Here is a 24,126-nt window from a genome sequence, read left to right as displayed (position 1 = left end):
ATGTTAAAAACACTATAATTTTTAGTGTTTTTTAACGTATTATTTGAATTTAACTTTTAAAAGTTAAGGTAGCATTTTATAAAAAGTTATTTCATGTAACGTTTAGCTTTTATATTTTATGATAAAATTAATCAAACACCTAAATGTCAGTAAGATGACTATCAAAATAATTAATTTTATATTCAGCATGATAGATACTGTTGTCAGCATCTTGCGTTCAGAGTTACTCTCAGACCCGAAGAATCTAACACGTTCGTTGCTAAACAGAACTAACATTCATGAAAATTTGAAAAACAAAACACTAAAAGCAAAGCAGTTGACTGTTAGCTATCTCTCCTATATTATTATTAGTGTTGAATATATATATATATATATATATATATATATATATATATATATTTTTTGTCTCATGTTGTGCCCATATCACTTTTATTATGGACTGTACGGAAAGAGTTGCAAAATTCGCCTTGTTTTCTTTAATTTAAATTTCATTTATTATTATTATTATTAATTTTTGTTGATATATACATGTTGTGATCATTATTATAGACTAATAAGTAGAGTTTCATGTCAAGACAACATTCTTCTTTAACGTTAATGATCCGTCGTTTTCATACCAATTATCACAACAAAGTTATTTACAAAAATTCTTTAAGGAGACCTAAAAGAGAAGGGGAAGAAATACCACGTTGGTCCATACTTCTAAAGGTACTCCTCGATTGTTGGGTCACCTTCTCATTATTGCCCATGTAAGGTCATAATTTAACAAAGAAATTTGATTATCTCTATTTTTTTTTTCCTTTTCTTTTTCACACGGGTTTTTCCACCCGAGTCAAGAGTAATATTTAAATCAAATTCTCTCACCCGCGTGCAAAAGAACATATTCTACATAAATATGTTAGAGGTTTTTAATGATTGTGTTAAGCAGACATAGCAAATACTATAAGAGATTCAAGTATTTTAACAAAATTTCATCTAATGAAAATAAAGGATGGAACAATTATTTTTATATTTCAGAAAGAAAATTATTTAGTTTTAATTTCATTAGAAAATTTTTAAATCGATTTGGTTTAGTATGAATTCGGTTATTCCAAATCAAATTAACTATTTTGTATTAAAAATAAATTTGATTAGTTATATATGGTAACTAAATCAAAAGTAAAAAGACCAAATGATTTTATTTATGTATCCAAACTGATTGGTAATTGAGTTCTAAAAGAATTATTTGAATATAATATAAATGAGTCTGTTTGATTCGATTCTTGATTAAAAACCGAGAATTGTTCTCTCTTTAGTTGTTAGTTGATGAAAATTAATTAGTTGTTTGATAAACATTTGATAGGAGTTGTTTTGAAATCTAATACTCCATTTGTCCCATTTTATTTACATGATTTGACAAAATAGCATATTAACATTTAACCAACAAAATTTATTTTCCCAATTTTTTACCCTTAACTCATTAAGATATTAATAAATTTCTTCATTTAATGAACAATCATAAAGGTTATTATGGAAAAATAATTATTTAAATGTGTAAATTTAGAAATCTTGCAAACATTTTGGGACATCCTAAATGGAATAACAAGCAAATAAAATAGGAAGAATGGAGTAATTATTTTCAAAAAAATTATAATGAATTACATACATATTTCATTCTTTAAGGTAAAATATATATTTTTTGAGAATAAGGTAAATATATTTTTATTTTAATGTTATAAAAAATATTATATTATTTTTTAATAGTAGTTAATAGTTTATCTATTAATTCAAAATAATGATAAATAAAATGATCATATAAAAATACTAATTTTAAAAAATTAATCGTTAATCTTTTAGAATATTAATTACCTCCTTTCTCCAAAGCAGGAAAGCCAGGACGAAACACATACGCTTAGTTCCTTTTCCTCGTCATCCGTCTCCGAAACCGATGACATCCCTCCAATCAAAGGCGTTGGCGATTTCTTCAGAGAATTCTGTATCTGGTATCTTGCTGGCCCTGCCATCTTTACCAAGGTTGGCCAATTCTCTCTTGGCGCCATTACTCAAGCATTTTCCGGTCAAATAGGCCCTCTCGCCCTCGCTTCCGTCTTAGCTGAAATCTCCATTATTACCGCCTTTTCCTGTGCTGTAGTGGTATATATATATATATATATACACATCTCATATCTACACCTTTCTTTTTTTGAAGAAACAATATCTACATTTGGTTAAACAGATTTTGATGATTTATGTATATGTTAACGATTAATTAACGGTATGGGATGGGAAGTGCACTGGAAATATTATGTGGGCAAGCATTTGGAGCAGGACAGCTAGTTATGCTTGGAATATATTTACAGAGATCATGGCTCATTCTTGGTAAAGCAGCTTCATTACTGTGCTTGTTTAATGTATTTGCAGCTCCATTTTTGAGACTGATTGGGCAAACTGAAAGTATATTGATATGAATTCAGTTTTTATCCTGCGGGTCTAATTTATTTTCACTAGGTTACAGCTATCTCAGCCAGCTAGCAGTGACGGTTACTTTTAACGCTCTTAGTTTTAGCTTATCAGATAGACTAATATAAATATAACAAGGTGAGTATCTTCTTCAATGTAACAGAGACTTCAATTAGAGAAACTCTCTTTGTATTTTCAATTCTCTCTCAAGTAAATTGATTTCTTCTTCTTGACTGCGATTACCATGAATTAGCTCATCACAAACAGCTGCAATATCAAAAACAGCAGGAATTTTCTCTCTTTGGATGATACCTCAGTTATTCGCTTTCGCAATGAACTTTCCTGTCGCAAGATATTTACAGGCTCAAAGCAAAATCATGGACATGGCGGAAATCACCGCCACAGCCTTGGTTTTGCACATAATTTTTAGTTGGTTGTTGATGCTGAAGTTAGGGTGGGGATTGGTGGGCGCTGCGGTGGTGCTAACTGCTAAATGCATCGTGGTGGTTTATTGTTTTGTCGCAGTTTTTGTATATAACTAGTGGAAATTGTGGCAGAGCTTGGAATGGATTTTCATGCAAAGCTTTCCAAAACTTGTGGGGTTTTGTTAAGCTGTCTGTAGGATCAGCTTTATGCTAATTAAAAACACGGTAGCTTTATGCTAATTAAAAACATAATTTCCATTTTTTTATAATTCGCTTTTCGATTTTTTAATTTTCGATCTCTAGAAAATAAAAAATAGAAATTAGAAAAAGAGTTTTCCCACAAATGAACTAAATTGCTAGAAAGAACCTAAAAATAAAATTTTTATTATTTCCATCCAAACATATGATGTTTTAAATGTTATTTTTCAGACACATACTGTATTAGAAATGCTTATTTTCATAAAAGTAATATTTATCAGTACATGAAAAGAAAAATGTATATGCATAGATTTGATTTTGATGAATTGATGCAGTGTGAGGGTATGAAATGAACTTGGCGCTGGGCATCCAAGAACAGCAAAATTTCCACTATTAGTGGCTACTGTATCATCGTTCATTATTGGTTTACTCTTCTCTATCATTCTCATAGTTACAAGAAACTCAAGTCCAAGAAACTAGTTAAGGAGCTTACACCAATGTTGTCTTTTTGCATCATTTTAACAATGTCCAACCAGTTCTCTTTGGTAAGTTGTTTAGTTAGAAATGTAAAATTATAAACTTGGTATGGGTGTTTGTAGAGTAAGTCCCACCTTCTCCTCTCTACCACACCTAATTTCTGATAATTAAGCATATGATTAATACTAATTGGGTCAAAGAAAACATTTAAAAAGAAAAAGAAAATCCATATGGTGCAGTTCATTTATTTGGTATCTAATAATTTTGTCGCTTTGTCTTTTAAAAGGAGATTTGGTATGAAATGATGTTAGGGACTGTTATACAATCATGTGCTCTTTTTTTTTTTTTTTTTTTTTTTTTTTGTAGTTGTTTGGATTGTATAGATTCTTGTAGTAAATAGTTGTTTGCTTTACAAGAAACTGATATCCATAAAAAGGCGATAACTTATGGGGGAAAGCATCAACAAAATAAAATTCAAGCTCCGGTAATTGGTATCTTCGTAACAGTAAGGATCATTTCTTTCGCATTTTGAGGATGGAGCTATGGATTTTCATTTACATAAAGACTTTTCTATTATCTCTCATCATCACCGAGTAATATTATAAAGAAATCTATGTTGAGAGGTAAATAAAGGATTGATACGGTATCTCACGAAATAAATATAGTGACTCAGAATGACAATTTCTAATCGAGTAACTCATCTGATGAATTATGAGAATGAAATCATAATATACGTTAAGTTTTTCTTAAATTGAATTCTATAACTTCTCTTAAAAAATTTGAATTCTATGGATTTAAAGGCCAATTTTCGCCCTTATTTAAATCCAAAATATTTCTTTTAGCTTAATTTCATAAGTGACCTTTTAATTTTAATTTTGTCTTCATTATATCAAATTTTTACTAAAAGTTACTCTCTTCGATAACAGATGCATCTCGTTTAAGTTTTTTTTTTCAAAAGTGATTAAGTATTTTATTTCACACTATTAATTTGATTAGAATAGTTTTAGAAAATTTGTATAAATAATTATTTTGTTTAAAATAAAAAAGAATAAAATTAGCAAATACTCATTTATTATTCTTTAATATTTTCAAACCCACAAACATTTTTGAAGAAAAAAATTACCTCAAATATTTTTGAATCCTAGTTATATCTGGTGATCGATCATGGATGGACAACCGCTTCTGATTCAAGGCTGCTTGCTTAGAATTGGGAATTAATAAATAATTATTGGCTTTCAGACGTGACAGTGATTTTTCGCAAGTGTACGAAAATCGCCACAAGTAATATAGAATGAGTAGAGTATCGTTTCCACAGAGATTGTATATCAAGTACCAAAATTATGTTAACCTATTATTATTTAAACGGCAATAACAGGAATTATTTTAAGAAATTAAGTTAAACAAATTAAAAAAAAAGAACAAAAAGAAATCAAGCAACAATATTTGACAAAAAGAAATCAAGGATCTAAAACTACTAGGGATTTTGACTTCACTTAATTCTATCTAATTTATTTTATTAGTTTAATAATCAATTTTAATTGTTTAAGTAGGGGAAACAACCCTAAAATCACTAACAAGCTCTCCCGATGTGTTGTTAGCTATTTTAATCCGGTCTAATTACCTATCTTCCAATAGCGCAATCAAAGATGAATTAAATCATTAAGTTTTATGGTTTGTTTATGAATTCATAACCTAAGGTCATTAACTTATTAAAACCCCCCATAAGTCAAACCATATAGCTTCCACATCAAGTTATTATTCCTGATAGTGATTAACGAAATAAATCTTGAATACTTAAAGTCTTGAAGAGAGAGAAAACAATAGAACAAAAGATGGAATGTACAATGAATCGTTCCCTTTACTATGGCGAGTCTCTTTATTTATATAGACTTTTCTAGAATATCTTTCTGTTCGTTTAGAAAAGTGAATCTTTATTGAGTAAGAAATCTTTTAGAGATAGAGAACTGTTTAGGCTTTGTATTTCTTCCCAATTAGGACTCTCCCAATGCCTAGATAGGAAATAAGCTGGTTTCCTACAAAAATTCTGTAAAATTCCTCAAGATCAGTTGAAATATGATTTAAGGAAGCTTTACACAAAAATATAAATAAAACTAAATAAAAACTAATTAAAGTAATTAAAAAATACTAAAAATCCTAATAAAACTATATTAAAAATACTAAAAAAATACCAACTATCAACATGTAAACTCTCCATATATCCTGTCTCCTAACAATACCGGAATGGAAGAAATTTATATTGTGGACCTTATAGATAAGAGTGGTAGCAGGTGGGACATGGAGACTTTAAGTGCACTATTTACTTGGCTGGAGATTTATTTGGTTCAAAGGGTCCCGTTATGATAGCAATCATGCCAAGATGGTTGGATGTGGCAATATGATTTGAAAGGCATGTATACGGTTAGAGATAAAGAAATGGGGAGGAAATACACATAACAAATAGACCAACATTAACAAAATAACCTTACAAAATAATTTTAAAAGCATTTAATATAAATAGATGAAAGGAAAGAAATTAATAATCTAATTACAATAAGCTTTGAAAAGGTGGTGATTTAATTCAATTTGTAAAATAAAAAAAAAAGTTTTATATATATATTGCGTTTAGAGTAAGAATTAAAATTTACAAAAGAAATAAGTTGGTAGAAAAATTAATTAAATGAAGTTATATATAGTGTCTTATATTTACAGGGAAGGAAACAACTCTGCTGATTCGCTTGCTCACTCTGAAGCAAATCTAACTACTGGTTTCCATGTTCTTGATCAGCCTCCTCATGACTTCCTTTGTTTGATTTTTCATAACATCTGTAGGATTTCATATCCTAGAGGCATTGTACTGTGATTTGGTTAATAAACTCTCCTTCATTCAAAAAAAAAAAAAAAAAAAAAAAAAAAGAGGAAGTAAATAGATATCAAGAGGACAAGATCATTAAATGATAAGTTAAAACATACCATCACAAGAATTACTCCAATTTAAATTTTGTTATTTTTTTTTTAAAATATGGTTTTCTAAATACCATCATACTCGTAAGTATGATTATGGTTCTCGAATCGCCAGTTTTGTTTTGAAAACCATAGGTTTTGATTCTACTTTTCTTATAATTGCCTCCACTTTTGAAAATATTTTTAAAATATAAGTTCCGATTTTATTCTGAATTGAAATTGAAATTAGATCATTTTTATTAAGTTTTTTAATTTTTTTCAGATTTATAGCTTGAATAATAATAATAAATAGTACTATTAAAAAATTATATTAAAATGAAAAATGAAAAATGAATTGAAACTTTCTTTAAAAGTTTTTTTTTTTTTTTTCACAGCTTTAAATCAAACCATCGATTTGATTTTAGAAAATGAACAGCTGAAACCCATCGATACAGGTTATGGTGACAGTTTGGTATCGATTTTTACCTATTTGAAAGTAGTTTTTATTACTATACATTTAATTACGGCACTCATGCAAATATTTATAGTTTTTTTAATGACAAGTATTTTTCAGAGCTTTTATATATTTGGTCCTCTCTTTATGAAAAACACATAGCTCTCCCTTTTCCCCTGCCATGGATGATTCAAGGCAGCCACTTCTTTCTCCAAGGCAGGAGGACCAAGACCAAATACAGTCACTCAATTCCTTTACCTCGTCATTCGTCCCTGACGCCGATGACATCCCTCCAATCAAAGATGTCGGCGATTTCTTCAGAGAATTCTATAGAGAGTCCAAAAAACTCTGGTACCTTGCTGGCCCTGCCATCTTCACCTCCATTTGCCAATACTCTCTTGGCGCCATCACTCAGGTCTTTTCCGGTCAAGTCGGCACTCTCGAACTCGCTGCCGTCTCAGTTGAAAATTCCGTCATTGCCGGCTTTTCCTTCGGCGTAATGGTATATATACACACCATATCTACATTTTTGTTAGAACAGATTTTTAGAATGTGTTAAATTAAAATTTTAAAACAATTAATTGAATTGAGGACTTAAATCTCTGTTTTACAGTTTATGAGATTGTCGATTTGAGTTTCAGTCAGAGTCTAATTAATTAACTAACAGAAAAATTATATAAAGCTAATGAGTTTATATATTTGTTAATGATTGATTAACAGCTTGGGATGGGAAGTGCTCTGGAAACTTTATGTGGACAAGCATTTGGAGCAGGGCAGCTAGATATGCTTGGAATATATTTACAGAGATCATGGGTCATTCTTGGCACAACAGCTTCATTACTTTGCTTGTTATATGTATTTGCAGCTCAACTCCTAAAACTGATTGGACAAACAGCTGCAATATCCAAAACAGCAGGAATTTTCTCTATCTGGATGATACCTCAATTATTCGCTTACGCGATGAATTTTCCTATGGCAAAATTTTTACAGGCTCAAAGCAAAATCATGGTCATGGCGGTGATCGCCGCCGCAGCCTTGGTTTTGCATACTGTTTTTAGTTGGCTGTTGATGCTGAAGTTAGGGTGGGGATTGGTCGGCGCTGCGGTGGTGCTAGATGCGTCGTGGTGGTTTATTGATTTGTCGCAGTTTTTGTATATAATTAGCGGAACATGCGGTAGAGCCTGGAATGGATTTTCATGGAAGGCTTTCCAAAACGTCTGGGGTTTTGTTAGGTTGTCCTTAGCCTCTGCTGTTATGCTCTGGTGAGTTCTCTTTTTCCCCTTTTTTTTTTTTTTGGTTATCTTTGTTTTTTTTTTTTTTTTTTTTTTAAAAAAAAGAACTTTTGGAGAATTTGTTTTTTTGTTGGTGTTTACATGTTTAAGAAGTAAACTCCAACACGCAGTAGACTGGTTGTTGAGTCCGCGAAGGTTAACTAAGAGGTAAAAATAAAATTTGTAAACGAATTGGAAATTTATTAACAAACTTTTATCTTTGCACGATACTTGTGATTTGTTGAAATTAATCATTTAAGCTCTTTCTACTCAAAATGATTAAGAATATTTTAGAACACAAAATGATTTACAATTATTATAAGATGCCGGGAGTGTTATTTAATTTAAAAATTAATTTTTGCTTTCAGTACAATAAATTTAGGATAAAATGTATTTTGATTGAAAAGATTTATTAGCGAAACGAAAGCAAATGATAAGGACCTATTAATATATTATTAGAAAGCGGTGTTTAAATAATTAATATATAAAGAGTATCACAAGATTCAAATGACTTGTTAAATTTGTATTGCAAACCAAAAATATATATATATATATATAAGTTGATCAACTGAAATAAGTTTACTCAAAAGATATGCTACAGTTATAATAGTATTATAATTAAATTATATATTAAAATCTAAAATCTGACATGTGTGCAGCTTAGAAGTTTGGTACTTCATGGCATTGATACTGTTTGCTGGATACTTAAAGAACGCTGAAGTTTCAGTGGATGCCTTGTCCATATGGTGAGTCTTTATTTTCATTATTTCCTTTACGTACACAATGCATTAAATTAACTGTAATTGATGATTTGGTTGTTGTGATCGCTCCAATATGTGGGATCCATATACATTTGAAAAAAAAAAAAACACGTTTTGTTTTTATTTGTTGGGCAAAGAAAAAAAAGAAAAAAAAAAGGAGAAAAACACGTGTTGTTTAAAAGTTCAAAGAAAGCTCACCTATAAAAATAAAAATGGATGCGTTAATTGTGTAGACGCATTGATTAACGCATCCACTTCTCCTATAAATAGGAGAAATTTTCTTCACGTATAAAAACATATAGAATAAGAATACATAATTGAGTGTAGAAAATTTTAGGAAAATGTTCCTAAAATTGGGAAAGAGAGAAAATAGTGAGGATTGTAATTTTGGGGTGTTTTTTTTTAAACACTTAGAGTGCCACCATTTTTATAATTTCTTTTGTACCTACTATTTTTAGTAGAAGAATTATTCAAAGTTTTTGTCCCGTGGATATAGCCTATAACAGTTGAAGAATGAACCACGTAAATCTTAATGTTCTTATTTTTCATCTGACATTTACGGTAATTATTTAAATTTTACCGTAGTTATTATTTCTGGTGGATTCGATCGTCAATATCCACTACTAAATTATTGGAGGTATATGTGGTAATAGTAATTTTATTTTACTTTTATCACTTATATTTTTCCGCGGGCCCACTCGGATCAGTTATAATCCCAACGTTGGTGTATTGGAGGTTAATCTACCTGCTTCGTATCTTTAAATAAACCCTAGCTGCTCTGATCTAAGATAAGAAGATGTATAAATCGCATGCAACGCCAATTCTATTACATCATCGGAGTAGTTGGGAAATGGCTAACATTAATTTTCTTTCCTGTTGTTTTTGTATGGGCTCTCAAAAAGACTCTTAAGTATGAACAGCAAAAAGACTTTTCTTTTAGTAATTTTTTAGTCATCCGGTATGGATTATTAGTATTTTTAACTTGATGAAAAAGGTCGACTATAATTAAATTGTTCGAAATCCAATCCTTTTGTATTGAAAAATTGCAATCTCCTGCTTTTAAAATATATATGTCCAATTAATGCAATGAACTATTGACTTGCAGTATGAACATTTTGGGCTGGACGATCATGGTGGCACTGGGAGTGAATGCTGCTATAAGGTTTGTCTCTGCACATATATATATATATATATACATATTTCATTTTCAATTGTGCATATGAGGTTCTTTACATATATGTGATGTTCATCAATCAATGCAGTGTAAGAGTATCAAATGAACTAGGTGCAGGTCATCCAAGAACAGCAAAATTTTCACTGGTAGTAGCTGTTATATCATCGGTCATTATTGGTCTCATCCTCTCTGCCATTCTCATAGTTACAAGAAACATTTATCCTTCTTTGTTTTCTAAAGATTCTCAAGTCCAAGAACTAGTCAGAGAGCTAACACCGTTGTTAGCTCTTTGCATTATCATTAACAATGTTCAGCCTGTTCTTTCCGGTAAGTTATTTAATAAGAAATGTAAATTACAACTTTTTTTTTTTTTTCTGTTGTTCTTAAGATTAGGCAATGAATTATATAGAGTTGTTTGACAAAAATTTACTTGTAAGATGAATTTTATTTATCTTAATCATAAAAACTTGAAAATAGCTAAACAAATTCATAGTGAGATAGATAAATAAAATTATATAAAAACTTGTAAGATGATTATTTGCTAATATTATTTAAATTTATTTCATCTAAGGTGTGGCAATTGGAGCTGGATGGCAAGCTATTGTGGCATATGTAAATATAGGTTGTTACTACGTATTTGGGATTCCTTTAGGTCTTATACTGGGTTACAAGCTTGAATTGGGTGTCAGAGTAAGTTTTTTTTTTTTTTTTTTAATTTTTCCTAATTTCTTATTTATCTTAATTATATTCAATTAAGGCTTTCAATAGTTCACTAATAATTAATGAAAATTGCTAATTATTTTGTTGATTGATTTTGGGATCTGATTATTTTGTTGTTTTGGCATTTTAAAGGGGATTTGGTATGGAATGATGTCAGGGACAGCGGTACAAACTTGTGCTCTTTTTTGGATGGTTTATAGAACTAACTGGAACAAAGAGGTAACTAAATTTCACATTGATTAGAATATTTCTTTTGTTTTTAGTACTTAAATTTTCTATTTCAACAATCAATTAAACCATTTATATATTTATTTAATGAAATGCAGGCTTCAATTGCTGAAGATAGGATAAGGAAATGGGGAGGACATGCAGATAACAAAGAGAACAACATTGACAAAATAACCTTGTCCTGAGAGTGAAATGAAGAAATAAATGAAATGAAGAAAATTAATAATTAATTACCATAAATAATTATTTATATGTTTTCCACTAAGGGTGTTCAAAACTGCCCATAAACTTTGGTTTTGGAAGAGTGGTGATTTGGTTTGGTTTGTAAATTTTTTTTTAAAAAACAATTTATAAGAGGAAAAATTTATAACAATTAGTTAAAAGGAAGGGTAAACTGATATCAATGTGTAAGATGCTTAAAGCAGAAACAAAAAACACCATTGATATGAGTTCTTTGAATCTAATCTTTATATATAAAAAGTTGAAATTCATGTTTTAAGATTATTCGTGAAACATATATTAATACACATTATATACAATTATATATAGGTTAAGCTCGAGTTTTTTATAATTTTTTTCATAATAAATAAAGAAAGAACGTGGATAGCATAATATACTGTTAGCCTTTCAATTATAAATTGATAAATTATTTAATTTTGGCTCGGTTTATTTCCGTAAACTAACTTGCAGGAAAATATTTTTCACAATTTTCCGTTATTTGGAGAGCTCAAGAAAATATCTATCGGAAAATATTTTTCTGGTCAAAGAAAAATACTTTTTTAAGAAAAATAACTTCTTATCTTCGAGAGAGTAAAACATTTTCTAGACATTGACAAACTTTATAAATCATATTTTTTTAACTTATTAATCATCATAGTCGTTACCACCAGTCACCATTTACCGCCGACTACCACCACCAGCTACCATCACCGACCACCGACTACTTTCATAATTTATATATTTTTTTGCATTCTTTTCATATTTAACAATAAAATTTCTAAATTATAAAATTTCTATTATTATTAATATTTTTTATGGTCTTATGAAATAAAGACTTTAATATTTTTAACTAATTTTCAATATTACAACTAAACAACGGAAAATAAGTTATTTGGAAAATATTTTTCAAGGAAAATGTTTTCCATGAAAATATTTTTCAGCAAGTTATTTTCCTATTAATTATTTTACGGAAACAAACGGAGCCTTAATGATCTAGTGAATAATTAGAACATGAAAATAAATGTAACATTGAAGAAAAATAAATATAATTATTAATTTTATTGTCAAAAAAATGGATGCAATTCAAACTTTTTGCATATTCTTTATTCATAGAATATATAAAAACCATCCAAATTGCTTTAATCAAATCAAAATTTAGTTAAACTTCACTAGACATGGGCCTGGGCCTGGATATCTTCTTGCAAATATCAAAATTAAAATTTAGTTGGTTTGAATATTTTAATTTCATAATTTGGTTCAACTTAAAATTTTTATAAATTGCTATTATAAATTTAATTTATAGAACATCCCAACTCCACATAGAACAAGTTTAGATAAGATATGCAATCGCAAGCGTGAAGCCATACATTTCTACTGGCTGCTTTTAGATGCTGAACTGATAGCTGCTTTGCCGTATAGAACGAAACGATTGAGAGCTTTCAGTTTCAGGGATATTCTGTTGTCATTTTAAAATGGTAGTTCGATGACTGAATAATTAAAAATATATATATTAATTGATTTGATTTTTTTTTTTTTTTTGGTGGAAAAAAGAAGCGGTGGATACAGAACTTAAAATATGCTACACCAATAGCAAAAAGATTAATTCATACAAGACAATTAATCTGATTGTTGATTATACTTCAAATGGTCATTGTTTTTTTTTTTAAGATTGAATTATGTAAGAGTTAAAATATTAATGAGATGCAACAATAATGATGACTTAAAATTCAAAGTACATATATATATAAAATTAAAGTATACTTTTAAGTACATATGCAAGTAACTAATAAATCTCCAATTATGGATTTAGCAATTCAACAATTGATTATTTGATTTGATTCTTTCTTTTTTACTCATGTTTTTATTAATGAATTTTATTTTATTTAAATTGAAAATTACAGTAATTTTTTGCTTATTTGTCCACGCGGATATAAACTGGCAAACGACTAAATAAACAACAAACTAATAAAAAATATAAGTTTGAAGTTCTGATTAGCTAGTAAGTAATTAATAAATCTCCAATTACGGGTTTAGTAGTTGAAAAATCAAATTATTTGATTTGATTCTTTCTTTTTTACTCAAGTTTCTATTAATGAATTTTCTTTCATTTAAATTGAAAATTACAGCAAATTTTTGCATATTTGTCCATATGAATGTGAGCCAGCAAACGATGAAAATTAATAATAAAAAATAAATCCGAGTTAATAATTAACAAAATTGAAAATATAGACTAAATTTGTCAAAAATAGGCTATTTTAGTGATTTATCCTAAATTATATGTGGCGCCTACGTTTAAGGGTAAGTTTGCCTTCTTCCTACACAATAATTTGATGCGAAAAAACAAATTATTCTTCTAATTAAGACAACCATCCATCACAAAACTCTCTCTTTTATGGAGGAACAAAAGCAGCCTCTTCTCACCCCAGCAAATGAGTCCCAAAACACTTCCATCTCCACTCCAGACTCTGAAGACATTCCTCCAATCAATGGTTTCCATGATTTCTCCAAACAATTCTATGCAGAGTTCAAGAAACTATGGTACCTGGCAGGCCCTGCCACCTTCACTTCTCTGTGTCAATATTCTCTTGGTGCTATCACTCAAGTCTTCGCCGGACATGTCAGTACAATTGCCTTGGCTGCTGTCTCTGTCGAAAACTCGGCCATCGCCGGATTCTCTTTTGGCCTCATGGTGCTGCAACTACTTCAATACTATATATTTGATGGTTTCAATACTTTATTAAAGCTCATTAGTTTTTGTTTTTCTGAATTGAATCAGCTTGGAATGGGGAGTGCATTGGAAACCCTTTGCGGGCAAGCATTCGGTGCAGGACAGGTTGATATGCTAGGAATTTATATGCAGAGATCGTGGGTGATTCTAAACACTACAGCTTTAATACTTTGTTTCCTATACATATTTGCTGGGCCTTTTTTGAATCTGATTGGTCAAACAGAAGCAATATCAAAAGCAGCAGGAACATTTACACTATGGATGATACCTCAGTTATTTGCTTATGCAATGAATTTTCCACTTGCAAAATTCTTACAAGCTCAAAGCAAGATGATGGCTATGGCTTTAATATCAGTTGCAGCCTTGGCTTTGCATACCCTTTTTAGCTGGTTATTGATGTTGAAGATGGGATGGGGTCTAGTGGGTGCAGCTTTGGTGCTAAACTCATCTTGGTGGCTTATAGTGGTGGCCCAGTTTTTGTATATTTTGGGTGGTACTTGTGGAAGAACTTGGACTGGATTTTCATGGAAAGCTTTCCAGAACTTGTGGGCATTTGTCAGATTGTCACTAGCATCTGCTGTAATGCTCTGGTGAGAGAGTTTAGTGATTGCATTAATTCATTTTGGCCAATATTATTTATTCTGAACATTTTTTTGTCAGTTTATGGTCAGAACAAAACATTTGATTTTGGTCAGTTTTTCCTTGCAGCTTGGAGGTTTGGTACTATATGGCATTAATAGTTTTTGCAGGATATCTAAAGAATGCAGAAGTCTCTGTAGGTGCCTTTTCTGTAAGGTTAGCTTCTTTTTCTTCTGTTTGATTTATTTTATGTTGGAGTTATAATTAATTTTTTGTTTCATTTTTTCAACAATATATCAGATAGATAAAAATTGTTTTTTGCCTCTATGGGACTAAAAATTTAGTACTGAACTAAGTAGCATGGAAAAGGAAATAAGAAAAATGGAAAAGCAAACCATTTTCAGAAACATATGGAAAAGAATTGTGGGGAAATGCTTAAATATAAAAAATTACCGGGGTATATGAAAAAGATTATAAAGAGTATATCTGTAATTATAAAGGAGAAACAATTAAAAATAAATTAATCATTATATTTCTTTTTTTTTTCAAATTAAAGAAACGAGTTTTCAAGAGTGAAAATTCATTCTCAGAATACCCAATTACACATTTCGAGAATTTGGAATGCAGAAATGTCTACCATATGCATCTCCAATATTACAGTTATAAAAATATAAAACTAATGGTAATTTCAAATATAAAACTCTAAATATGTAATTTGCAAGAAAATATATATAAAAAAAAAAATTCTTTTATTTTCTTGGGATCATAATTTCCATCTGCAAAAATGTAAGATTGCTGTATTATGTCACTGGGTTTTAATCAGGCGTCATGACGACACCGTTGTGATAAGATTTGTTGGATTAGATAAGAAAGATAACCTTATAGTTCTTTCTTCCACACTATTTTATATTATGCAAGAAAAGAACAGACACCACCGAACCGATAATGCAGAAAAAGAAGAAAATTACAAAGCTTAATTTCGTGTCCAATTTGAATATTGGTTCCTCTCTTCTCTTCTGCTAATCCATCAGCTGAAGAAGATGGAGCCTCATTCATCATTTCGTAAGAAAAACGACAACAACGATTTTGGATTGATCAGTTGATTTAACACTACATTTCAAATTATTTATTGCCACCACCAACGATTTGGTCCCCCTAGTACACGTTAATTTCTCTTCTTAGCAAAGGTATTTCTTACATAGGACTTGATATTTGGATTTTTGAGGAAATTTTCCTGAGTTGGAAAGAAAAAGAAAATGAGGAAACATAGAGTTGCATTATTGCAACCAAACCTAGAGCCTTACCGCAAGAAAGCTAAATCTTGCTTGAAGTATGTGCTTCACGGACTATACAAGCCATGGCATGGGGTTTGGAATTGGACCCTACTCATCTGTCTCTGTCTATGGTCCTTGAAGTTTCTGCCACATGCAAGAAAAATCCATACACATAATATTACAATATTGTTATTTCATTGTGTTGTGTGTTTGATGTAGAGTAATAAAAATTTCTTATTCAATTTTGCTCTGGCACTAGTTTATGGACTATACTTACCTACATTATGTTTAGCCCGGATCATGAAAATAATAATTTTTAAAAATTGCTTTTATATATATATATATATATATATGGTTAGAAACACCTTTGTCGTAATAAAAAAATAATTTTTTATTAATTTGATCCATAAATGAATTCATAGGCCAAATTTAGGTAAACCAATCTCAGTTTTAATGGTCATTGTGTTATAAAATGTTTGATTTTGCAGCATTAACATTCTGGGGTGGACAGTCATGTTATCTCTTGGAATCAATGCAGCCATAAGGTAATATAATATATTTTTTTTAATTTATTAGATACTGGGCATAAGATATGATCCTACGAGTTTTTTTTTTTTTTTTCCAAAAAATTGATGAAAAAAAAAATTCTGGAGTGAATATATAATGTATTGCAGCGTTCGAGTGTCGAATGAACTAGGGGCAGGGCATCCAAGAAGCGCAAGGTTTTCTTTAGTTGTAGCTGTAGTGTCTTCTTTCCTTATTGGGGTCTTCGTCTCGATGGCTTTAATCATATCGAGAAACAAGTACCCAGAATTATTTTCCAGTGACAATGAAGTTAAGAGCCTTGTTAAAGATCTGACGCCTTTGCTTTCTCTCTCTATAATCATTAATAACGTTCAACCTGTTCTCTCTGGTAAAGAGCAGCATTTTCCCTCCCCACGTTTGCATTTCTTCAGAAAAAATGGCAACTTTACTGCATTATATTTTGACAGGGGTAGCCATTGGAGCTGGATGGCAAGCTGCTGTTGCTTATGTAAACGTTGGGTGTTACTATCTATTTGGAATCCCACTGGGCCTTGTTCTGGTTTATAAAGGAGATATGGGTATCCGGGTAAGTCTACGTCTCCATTCTCTTAAGTTATAACCAGCTTTATGAATTCTGATGGGAAGTGTCAAATACAGGTTCTGATCCCATTACAAATGATTTAACTTGCAGGGAATTTGGTATGGTATGCTGTCAGGAACAGTCCTACAGACTTGTATTCTTTTCTGGATGGTTGGTAAAACAAACTGGAATAAAGAGGTAAAACTTCATATTTTGTTCAAAACTAACACTCTTCGAATGAACAAAGCATTTTTATCCAAATTGAGGCCCAACATAAATTTCCTGCAGGCCGCAATCGCTGAAGAGAGGATAAGGAAATGGGGAGGGCAGACAAACTTCAAAGAGATCGATGCTGAACATTAGCAGAAGATGAGACCAGGAAGTGCAAATGACCGAGTCACATTTCCCCATTGTATGACTAGTGATGATTTTTCATTTGAGCATAGAAATAATAAATGATTTTTCCCAAAAGATTATAGGTTACTATCCATGTATAATTTCACCTTTTCAATCAATGTCATCTTCTTCAGATCAAAACAATCCAATCCATACAAAATAAAAATCCCTGCAAGGCTGACCGCAAGCCCCAAGTAAGTAGATCTAGCATCAATTCTGAAAGTGATTGGCAAATAAAACATCTAAGCTAAAATCAGCTAGAATCGCGACAGCAAATGAAATGATTTACGGTAACCCAAAGAGCAGCAATATGCAAACCAACAAATTATGCAAAGCACTTGCTACAAATTCTACCTTAGTTGCACTTGCATGCTATTTTTGGCCCGTTTTATTAAGTGCTAAGAACAAGTATGCTGTGCTTACAGTCATAGATATCAACAAGATATTATTCATCCCTATCAATTTGAAGCATTCATCAGCACACTTTCATTCAAAAATTTTCATAAGGCATGATTAAAATTAAAGTACTCAAAAATCTGAATGCTTCCAAAGACACCAAAAACTTCAAATGAGATAGCAAAAATAAGAAAAACAAAGGTAAAACTTAGAACACTGACATCAATATCCTAAAGCATGAAGATGGCAGGGACTATGCTTTTTTAACAATCAGCATCGCAACTCAGGTTAATACATCATTTCAAATCATTGTCATGCTAAGCCTTCATAGTACACCAGAATGATAAGGTTCAGTAAGGGGCTTGCCTATAAGGATAGCGTCCTAGCAGGATCCAACATTTTAATGCTGCTAACTATCCGTTCGCTTTAAAGAAAACAAAATGGCAGGCACACTAGGATATCAGCCAACAGTGACAAAGCACAACAGGAACTCCGGCACGGAGATAGCCCCCATTTTTTATACCCTAAGGAACATCAGCAAAGGCAGAGTGCAAGACTCCATTGCAATTATTCATCTCCAACACATTTTCTCTAACACAGAGAGCAAAACAAAATTACCCATTTCTCATGCATGAGATAACCAACATGTGAGCTACAAGCCCAGGTAAACATAAACAACCACCAAGCTAAAAACGATCGAAATGAAAAAGAACCAGAAGATTGCACGCTACAATTAAGCAAAATTACGGGTAAGCAATTAAAGAAAAATGGGGAATGGGTTACCATGCAAGGACACATCTCAAGTTATAATACTCCCATCAAATTATAAAGCTCCCTCTGTTACCTGTTAAATTTATTCGACAGTCTTCTCTAGAATAGAGGTGATTCAATCATTTTCTAAATTCCTGTGCAAAGTCTAAAACGGTCCAATTTAACAGAAATGAGGGAGTAATGAATAGCAAGCAAAATAGGCATGATGGCATCAAGTCAATTACTCAACTAAAACCAGCTCTTTAATCCTAAATAGATCCACAAAACTAGTTGCAAGCATAATCGGCATACAAAGTAAAAATTCCGAATATTAATATCTAAATATCCAGAAATTATAACAAAAATAACTTCTTAAACAATTCCAAAACATCATATCATTATAGCAAAAAAACCAAAAACACAAAATCGCTAACCTAGGCAGTAAGAATAACAGCTCCACCAGCCTCCTTGATCTTCTTTTCGGCAATCTTTGAAACAAGCTTAGCCTTCACCGCGATCGGTTGATTCTCCGGCAAAACACCTTTTCCCAAAACTTTGAAGTACCCAAACTGGGTAACATCGAGCAATGGCACATTATCCTTAGAAGCCTTGTCCTTCGCCTCCTGAGGAATCAAGGACCAGAGCTTGTCTATGTTGACGATAGGACAGTAGAACTTGTTGCGGAGCTTGTGGAAGTAGCGCATACCAACCTTACCAAAATACCCCGGATGGTACTTGTCAAAGAGAATTCTGTGGTGGTGCATGCCTCCGGCGTTACCGCGACCACCCGGATGCTTCCTGTGCTTTCCGATACGGCCGTGGCCAGCGCTCACATGGCCTCTCTTCTTGCGGTTCTTCTTGAAACGGGTTGTCATTTTGAGGAAAGGTGTGAATCTGCTAGGATGCGAGCGGCTGCGTTGGGGATGAGAGGTGTGAGTTTAGGGCTTTGGAGAATTTATTTGGCAGAGGAAATGAGTGGGTACTATTGTTTGACAGTTCTGTCCTCTAGGGTTTTCGAGATTTGGAGATGTTGTAAGGACGAAATGGGATTTTGAACAGATGGGCTTGGGAAACTGGGCCTGAAATTTTGTTAACAACTCCTTGTTTGTCAGATTGGGTTTCGCCGAATTACACCAAAATCTGCTTCAAATTGATCATTGATGCATTAGCATTAAAATTATCCTCGTTGGTTTATACATAAGAAAAAAACACATATATATAAATCAATGAATTTTAATTGTCTAATTTGGTTTATTTTTTTAGTCTTTAGATTGTAAGTTTGTAACTGAGAAGTATTAGATTTCAAATTGAGACTCGTAGTATATCAATGAGGAAGGACACAAAATTAAAAAAAAACAAAAAAAAGAAAAAAAAAAAAAGAAAGAAAGAAAAAACTACGTAAGGCACCTAAATATAACAAGAATACGACGACAATGTTATGTTTAACACATAAGCCATTACATCTATGCCAAAAGCATTTATACTGGATGAAAATGTCAAAGAAATATTTAAGCATATTTTAAACGACATGTTGTTTCAACAAATGGCTTAATTTCAGTTTCTGATGACCGGTCATTTGGGTGCAATTAAACGCCGTCGTCCAAACCTAACCGGCATTTTCCCAGATTGTTAAGCAGCCCCGCTTGCGAAGGAATGACTGACCATAAGTGTGCAACTTAAAAAACTTTACAAGGTATATAATTTTAGAGGCCTTTTTAAATTAAACAAAACCTCTGAATAAAAAAAAAAAAAAAAAACTATTAAATCTCTATAAAATGAAAATTCTTTCAAAACAAGAAGCAAAAGGGAATTCAAAGCATTGACCAAACGGGTTCCTGTTATTACAGGAGTAATTAGAGAGATTATTATTAGGTAAAACAAGAAAGTAAAATCCAACAAGAAGTAGATCTAAACTGATAAATGAAATTTCTTTCGGCTTTATACATACATACAATAATATCACAATGGAATTAGCACAATAAGTGGTGGACAACATATAAACAATGGAATGGACGTTGTAACCAAGCAGTTCAAAAAAATAATAAAAATAATAACCAAGAAATACAATATGAAGTGTTTGATTCATCTTTGAAGAAAGAGGGCAGCTCCAACCAAGCCAAACCATAATGTTAAAGCTACCCAGAAAGCTTGGTTTTTATCCAAATCGATAGGAGGTCGCCACACCAGAAAGTCCCCTAAATAATCTCTTGAGGATGGCAGCTGATTCGTAGTACCTTGATTCTTGTCCTTGTTTTTGTCAGTCCATGTTGCTGCATAGCTGCAACAAATTCACATCCGTGTTCTCAATTAGATCAAAGTCTTGAAAGAATATAGATTGCTGAACATTGAGACCTGGTCAACTTGTCTTTTATTTATTCACCGTGATTAAAAGAAGACAAAAAAGAAGGGTTTCCCCCCTCCCTGAGACATGGAGAAAAGATAACATAAAAACCAAACAAAGAATAATGCTAGACAAAGCTCAAAATGAAGGCAGGGCAAGACATACAAACCAGACAGAGTCAAGGAATGTATCTAGTTATTAAGAAGAAATAGTATGAATGATATGCAACTTGTCAACAACACCTTCCTAGCACTTTCAATAAAAATGGCAAAGTGATCCAAACTCCTTTCTTCAATCATGGCAGACACATGACACTGGATTTAGAATATGCACATATCAGCAAATAATTCAAGGAAAAACATCCCCAACATCCATCATTTAGTAGGATTTCATTATATGCATATTGCTTCTTTTCTTGCTTCGGAAAAGCCCTATTGCTACAATACACAAAACCAATTCCAAACGGTATTTTTAAAGATAAAATGCCAATATAGTCCAATCAAATGGATGAATAGCCAATAAAGAGTGAACTATAGGGACAGTATGCATACAGACACAAAATGACCAAGATATTAGGTCATAACATGTTCAGAACATAACCAACGACAAAAATGACAAGTAAATTGATTATATGAAGGCAATATTAATTTGATGCATATAGATATCAATACAACATCATGGATCGCCAAAGACGAGTTGACTGACAGAGGAAGAGAGAATTAAATTCAGCTGAATGAAAAAGATACCAGCTAGGTGGAACATTTTAAGCTGATGAAATTATCAGCATTGGTCGTACTGCAAATAGCTGTGACTCTGGAAATAACACACATCACATGCACATTTGCAAGAGATTAAGAAACCCTTCTGTGCTTGTCGTTATTCACAAACAAAGATCGCAACCATAAAATGAGAAGCAGTTTCACTGCCCCGCTTGGATTCCAACAAATCAAGAATTAGATATGTAAGGTAGCCACGGCAGTCACAGTAAGTTAAAGAACGGTTAATATGGAAAAGCTACATCCTGCTAAATTGTTCAGTCAGTAGCAAAACCAACTGAAAGGCAACCTCAACTACTCTTCACGACAGCATGAAGAGAGGAAGCTACTGCCAGATTGAAATGAATTAGCAATCCATCTCGTGTAGCATCCATAAGAGAATACTGAGGAGCTTAGGTTTAAAATCTGTATCATATTTAAGAGCATTGTTACTGAACAATAACAAAAGAAATGATATAAATACTACGCTGCTCTAGATTTACTCAAGGCAATATCATAGTTTTATGCCGGCCTAACAATGGAATGAAATGGAGTTTCTTTAATTAAAATTATTATGCTGTACTGCCTTCTACTAAATATTTAATAAGTTTCTTAGGAATCTATAACATGCATATCTGTCATTATATGAAGGAACACCCACCATTGATAGAGATCAAAAATATCAAAATTTAAACATTACGTATCATAATTTAGATCACTGAGCAAAAAGAATAAAATTTCACCTGTCATAACTTGAACCAATTAGTGGAATGGTAACCATCTCCTCCTGCGATATCTTGAGCTTAGGTGCTTGCAAAATATAGCGAAGATCTGCAGCTTGGCGCCTGATACTGAGACTTGGGTGCTGCTCTTCCAGTTGCTGGTAAAGAGCAATGCAATCTGCATGGCGGTTATTAGCGTCATAAGCCATAGCCAGCCATATTTGAATCTGAGCAACCACCGAAAAAAAAGCTCTCATTTCAGTCCATATTGGAAACATAAAAACTGCCCCAAAAGCTAACGTCACTAGTTATTAGAAATCCAACCTCACCACCAAACAAAGTGAGTCTTGGAATTATTGTGAGTGCCGCTTCAAGAAACTCAATAGCCCGCGAATACATGCCCTTTCCATAAGCCTTTTGTCCCAATTCAAACATCAATTGAGCCGTCGCTCTCCTCTCTGCCTGTTCCTGAGCAACCTGCTCTTGCATAATCAACCAAATCAGCCAAATGGAAACAAATCAACTTTCTTTACTTTATTTTTTTTTTTTTTTCAAAAGAAGAGTTTATAATGGATAAAGAAGTGACCTTTTCGAGTTCTTTTCTCACTCTCATCTTCTTTTCTTCTTCAGTCTCCTCTCTACCCTCATCTTCACTGTCCTCTGCTTTATTCTGCAACTCCTCTGCCTTCTTCTCCAACTCTCTCATATCCTCAATCTCCTTTACTCTCTTTTTCATCTCCTTCTCCCAATCGAATTCCTCCTCTTCTCCCTCTGCGTTACCTTTTGCATCTCCGTTCTCTTCATCGCTATCAAAATCCACACCGTTCATTTTCGAATAAGCTTTTCCTCGCGCAACCACTCTTTGACTCCTCCCTTCGCCATCTGATTCAAAGCTCTTATTGATCAGACAAGCAGCATAGGCGTGATATCTCTTTGGAAGGTTCAAAACTACGTCGATTGCTACTGGTCGGGTCTTCCGGTCCGGAATTATGGTTCGAGGAGAGGCCAAGTCTAGTAATAAAGTTAGATTTCCAACAACCACAGCCATGGTGGCGCCGCCGCCGGAGAGAGGAGAAATTGTATGGAGTTGTTTTATTGACACGTCTGTGGTGCAGATATTTTAGCGGGTTTAAATACGTAATGACTAAAATATCCTTGTCTTAATAATGCCTATCTGGTGAATATCCAAGGATATTTCCGTCTGGAAGAATGTGAACGTGGCGCTACGTAGACGAGACTCGAGAGGCGTGTCTGGAAACTGTTGCAGTCGCCAATCTGTGCATTGGCTCACGGAAGCCTAACGTTGATTTATGTACTCTTGTCAAACACGTCACTTCAATATTCAGCTTCTACAAACGGCGTCATTTTGTCGCAATTATCAGGACGATCCGACGGTCCTGATTCAATGGCTACCGGTTCTGTTCTAGAGTAGTAGAATTATACATAGTAGAGTAAAATGAATTAATTAATAATTAATCATAAACCAGAGATATTTTAATATACGTTTAGCTATAACGCTACAAAAAAATTTTAAAATTTAAAAAATATTTAATTATGATAAAGATAAAATATTTTTTCTCATTTGAGATAATCTAAAGGATTTTAATTAAGAGAATATATATATATATATATATATATATATATATATATATATATAATTTAATTTTTAAAAAATTTATATAGGATTTGATTATCGAAACTGGATATTATTTCACGTAAAAACTCATTGCTTCATCTGTAAGAGCATATGCATGTTGATTGTTTAACAAAAGTT

The 24,126-nt window shown here is 32.1% G+C and overlaps 4 protein-coding genes and 1 pseudogene across 5 annotated transcripts; 3 read left to right on the top strand and 2 right to left on the bottom strand.

The window, feature by feature from the left end:
• Nucleotides 1-597: 597 nt before the first annotated feature.
• Nucleotides 598-3,078, top strand: LOC105644976 (protein DETOXIFICATION 31-like; annotated as a pseudogene).
• A 3,973-nt stretch (nt 3,079-7,051) lies between these two features.
• LOC105644659 (protein DETOXIFICATION 29) lies at nt 7,052-11,470 on the top strand. The gene is made up of 8 exons (XM_012230088.3): nt 7,052-7,435; nt 7,654-8,195; nt 8,864-8,950; nt 10,071-10,127; nt 10,228-10,466; nt 10,711-10,829; nt 10,992-11,078; nt 11,186-11,470. The coding sequence occupies exons 1-8, from the start codon at nt 7,115-7,117 to the stop codon at nt 11,270-11,272; spliced, it is 1,539 nt and encodes a 512-aa protein (XP_012085478.1). The 5' UTR covers nt 7,052-7,114; the 3' UTR covers nt 11,273-11,470.
• A 2,123-nt stretch (nt 11,471-13,593) lies between these two features.
• On the top strand, nt 13,594-17,532 carry LOC105644660 (protein DETOXIFICATION 30). Its single transcript, XM_012230089.4, has 8 exons — nt 13,594-13,995; nt 14,083-14,624; nt 14,743-14,829; nt 16,376-16,432; nt 16,562-16,800; nt 16,880-16,998; nt 17,104-17,190; nt 17,281-17,532. Exons 1-8 carry the CDS (start codon nt 13,699-13,701, stop codon nt 17,353-17,355), a joined length of 1,503 nt encoding a protein of 500 aa, XP_012085479.1. The 5' UTR covers nt 13,594-13,698; the 3' UTR covers nt 17,356-17,532.
• A 1,311-nt stretch (nt 17,533-18,843) lies between these two features.
• Nucleotides 18,844-19,509, bottom strand: LOC105644661 (large ribosomal subunit protein uL15x). The gene has a single exon (XM_012230090.4). The coding sequence runs from the start codon at nt 19,407-19,409 to the stop codon at nt 18,969-18,971; it is 441 nt and encodes a 146-aa protein (XP_012085480.1). The 5' UTR covers nt 19,410-19,509; the 3' UTR covers nt 18,844-18,968.
• Nucleotides 19,510-20,420: 911 nt separating this feature from the next.
• LOC105644663 (Tetratricopeptide repeat (TPR)-like superfamily protein) lies at nt 20,421-23,458 on the bottom strand. 2 transcript variants are annotated; one of them, XM_012230091.4, is made up of 4 exons: nt 22,939-23,458; nt 22,677-22,829; nt 22,374-22,579; nt 20,421-20,812 (listed from the first exon to the last, which is right to left on the bottom strand). In XM_012230091.4, exons 1-4 carry the CDS (start codon nt 23,398-23,400, stop codon nt 20,617-20,619), a joined length of 1,017 nt encoding a protein of 338 aa, XP_012085481.1. In that variant the 5' UTR covers nt 23,401-23,458; the 3' UTR covers nt 20,421-20,616. The 2 variants fall into 2 exon arrangements, with proteins under 2 accessions (XP_012085481.1, XP_089575942.1); XM_089719816.1 differs by having other exon boundaries at nt 20,783-20,955.
• Nucleotides 23,459-24,126: the final 668 nt, after the last annotated feature.

Source organism: Jatropha curcas, chromosome 3, assembly GCF_041381405.1.
Source record: "Jatropha curcas cultivar XTBG-Jc1 chromosome 3, XTBG_Jcur_1.0, whole genome shotgun sequence".
NCBI lineage: Eukaryota > Viridiplantae > Streptophyta > Magnoliopsida > Malpighiales > Euphorbiaceae > Jatropha > Jatropha curcas.
Note: the sequence above shows the minus strand (reverse complement) of the source record. Positions and strands in the feature narration are given on the sequence as shown.